This window comes from Merops nubicus, unplaced genomic scaffold, assembly GCF_000691845.1.
Source record: "Merops nubicus isolate BGI_N331 unplaced genomic scaffold, ASM69184v1 scaffold48843, whole genome shotgun sequence".
In the NCBI taxonomy this organism is placed as follows: domain Eukaryota; kingdom Metazoa; phylum Chordata; class Aves; order Coraciiformes; family Meropidae; genus Merops; species Merops nubicus.
In genome coordinates, this window is record NW_008599349.1 from 13942 (window position 1) to 17707 (window position 3766).

At 36.6% G+C, this 3766-nt stretch overlaps 1 protein-coding gene across 1 annotated transcript in view; it reads left to right on the top strand.

The window, feature by feature from the left end:
- Positions 1-2630, top strand: part of HCFC2 (host cell factor C2) — a 14729-nt gene extending 12099 nt beyond the window's left edge. Inside the window, exons 13-15 of the mRNA XM_008937322.1 lie at positions 231-416; positions 886-1171; positions 2098-2630. Coding sequence (XP_008935570.1) covers positions 231-416; positions 886-1171; positions 2098-2123 — 498 coding nt within the window. The 3' untranslated portion in view covers positions 2124-2630. The remainder of the gene's footprint in view (positions 1-230; positions 417-885; positions 1172-2097) is intronic.
- The last annotated feature ends 1136 nt before the right edge of the window (positions 2631-3766 follow it).

Genomic DNA, 3766 nt, shown 5'->3' on the forward strand with positions numbered 1-3766 from the left:
TAGAGATTTGGTCTTCTGTTGCATCTTAGATCTGCTGTTTTGAAGTGAGCTAGTTCCTCAGTCAGAACCTGTGTGTAAATTCTGTTTTAATTACAAAAGTATTAGGTAGATTTTTCAGTTTCAGTTAAACTTAGTAATCTCAGTTTGTTGGTACCCACTTTATAGTTTTTTTTAGGCTAATCATGTGTAGACAATTTTAAAAGTTAACACAAATGTTACTTTATTTTCAGGTGGAAGGTGCGAATGTGCCAGACTACAGATTACTTAAGAAGCAGGATCTCTTTCCAGGCACAACATACAGGTTCAGAGTTGCTGCAATTAATGGCTGTGGTGTTGGGCCCTTCAGTAAAATCAGTGAATTCAAGACTTGCATTCCAGGTTTTCCTGGAGCTCCTTCAACAGTCAAAATCACTAAGGTGAGAAATACATGTAATTCAGGCTCTGATGTATAAAATTTTGGTCACAAGCTTAATCTCCGAAGTTATGGGTTTAGTTGGTTTGTTGTTGGTATTTTTTTCAAGTTAAAATTGTGATATCAAATAGTATCAAATACTTACCTTAAGCAGAATTACCCAAGTAATATTCTTCAAGAAGTTTGCTACAAACGATCATTTTAAGACTTGTATATCTGATGACAGGATCCTTACCTTAATCATCTGGTGCATCTTTTAGCATCCTTAAATCTATAGGGGTTTACCAAGCTTTTTTTTTTTTTTAAAAAAAACAAAAAGACACATCCTTACTTCCAAAGAGTGATGATGTTAGGTTTGCATTTTCTGACAATCTTCAGAGGGCTTTTTGTATTTCATATATTTTTATATATACATATATTCCAGTATCTAATGGTTGCCTACATACTATCCCATTTTCCCCTTTTTTCTTCAGAGTTTAGACTGTATTCATCTTTCTTGGGAGCCTCCTGCTTCACCCTCTGGAAATATTTTAGAATATTCTGCCTACTTGGCAATCCGTTCCACACAGTTACAGGAGAACCCCAGTCAGCTGGTGTTCATGAGAATATACTGTGGCCTCAAAACCTCGTGCGTGGTGACTGCCGCCCAGCTCTCAAACGCGCACGTCGATTACACCTCCCGGCCTGCCATAGTGTTCAGGATTTCCGCAAAGAACGAGCGGGGGTACGGACCCGCCACGCAGGTTCGGTGGCTCCAAGGTAAGGGCAGCGCCGGCTGCGGCATTCACGTGGGCTGGAGCCCTGGTGGAGGAGGTGCTGTGTCGTGTCTCTGGAGCCAGCACTTTTCTCAGCAGTGCATGTGAAGTTCTTTAAATGCTGGCTTGCTCCTGATGGAAGTTCTAAGAAAAATGATTTGTCGAGTTTGGCATAACATTTTTAAAAAGCTTTTATATTTATTCACGAAGACAAGCAGATACTGAAATGTTGGTTATTGAGTCTTACTCAGGCCCTCAAATTATAAGAGCCTAGTAAGCTTCGGATTTCCCTAGGCTTCACCTCAGCTCAGAATTTTTTTTTCTGCTAATAAGAAATAATCCAGTTACATGCATGGGTGTAATCAGGGTTTTTTCCTCATTCTTTTCCCCCCCTTATTAGAAGAATTTTTCATAAGGTGCATTTTTGTCATGCACATACACTTCAAAGTCTGTATTATGTCCAGAACATGGTTTGTCACCTTCTCCCTGCACTTGAATTTGGACAGGTTCATGATGAGTGGGAGATGGATCCACTGAAAATAAAGATTAACTTTTGAGCCAGATCAGTTCTGGCTTCTTTTTTAATAAGCCAATGCAAGGGCAAAAAAAGAAGCAGTTTTGCTGCCTCCTTCTCTCACCCCATCCATCCTCTCACTTGTTAGCTTCCTGCTGGCTGTGAGCTGGCTTGGTTTTTAACGTGTGAGTTTTCTGAAATGAGGAGCAACAGTGAAGAAGTTGTCTGCTGTAACACTTAATGTTCAGTGTTGTTTCATCCCTTTAATTGGCAAGATTTTTGACCATGCTCAATGCCCCAGAACTCTGAAGCAGCAGAGAGAGTTTGACCGTGTACGTGATGTGAAGTTACGAAGCGATGTCTTTAACCTTCTTAACACCTCTCACATGTTTAACAGTGTCTCCTTCTCTTTGCAGATATGAAAACATCGAGCTCAAAGTAGAAAATAAAAAAAGCAAATCTCAAGTTCCGAATGTAGTGTCTAATGTAACTCTTGTACTATTTGTAAATGCTACAAATATTTTATTTTTGCATTGTTTTTACCTTAAAAAATATATAACCTTTTTTATGTTTGGAACATCAGCGTTACAGAGTCTTGCTCAGGTATGAGTACCATATAGAAACTATATTGAAGATGGTGGGGTAGAGGACCGTACTCTGTCCTGTAGCCCTTTTTGGTAGTGGTAGTTAAAATGTAAAAAACACGGTTTCAAATGAAAAATTGGTAACTAGAAAACTGGCACGTGCAGTAGTATTTCAGGTAGAGTCCCCATGATTGCTACAGATCTTGCATAGATAATCCACAAGATTTGGTATATGAGCAAATTCTGTTTGATTTCAGTTCCTTATACCACATTCTTCATTGTGGTGCCTGAGTACAAGGCAGAAACTTCCAGTTATTATATAGTAACTTAAAATGTATAAATATTTTAATATATACTTTTTTTGTAAAGAAATGATTTTTCTACTATTTGTAACAAATATCTTAGTCTTGAAAGATATCCCCTGGAGATTTAAAAGGAAAAAGATAAACTTAGTCATTTCTCCTATTACAAAAAAAAAACGTAAATTCATTGCAAATGCACTACTACATTTAGAGTTATCCTTTTGTAGTTGTACAAATCTTAAACTTGTAAATACCAATGTTTACAAGAGACCTTTCTGGTCTTGTATGAAAACTTCCATGAGAATCATTCTCTTTATTATTATTTTTTTTAAATCCATATGCTTTGCTTTTAGCATATGCTTGCTTTTTGCACTAATAATAACTTACCTCATTCCTGTGTTTGTAATCACTTGTGTTGCTTCCATAATGTTTCTGTAAAACTTCAATCTGCAAATTTTAACCAAAGTTTAGAATACATGGTAAGCAATTTTGCACATGTTATATGGCAACTTTCAACATACTTACTCCAGTTAATCTTCTTAAGTGCTTGTTTGCTTTACCAGTATGTCCTACCAATCAAGTTCAGTATCTTCCTTTTACTATGCATCATCTTACATCAAGTAGCTAGCTGATAAATTCAACAAGCATTACTTCTAGGAATAGGTTGATCCATTCCTATCCTGTGCTGAAAGAAGAAAATTGTTCACAGTAGTGAAATAAAGGTAAACATTTAAATGCTATTTATGTATCTATATAATAAACCTATGTTTACCAAAGTGTAGAGGAAAATGGCTGAGTTGGACAAGGTCACTAGTTGAATAGATTGAGGCACCTAAATAAGATTTATTTTAAAATAAAATCTAAATTATTTACTGTGCAATGAATTTTATACTTTGCACTTTAATTTTGCCCTGAATGCCAAAAGACTGTACATCAAGGTAGAATTTCTTGCCTCTGCCAGTTAAAATTTGTCTTAAGAGTGTTTGTAAGTATATAAACTAAAATAATGTGCCTGGTTTGGTGGGAGAAGCATCACTAAAGTATTAGAAATATTAACAGCTTGAGTATCCCAGAGCAGATTTAATAGCCTCATTTTAACTACCCTGAAAATCAGGGTTGTGGTGGAAGTGCTGATACAGCCTTAATTATTGCAGCGCATCAGATGCTACAGTAGCATATAAAAAGTGCTGGGGACCATG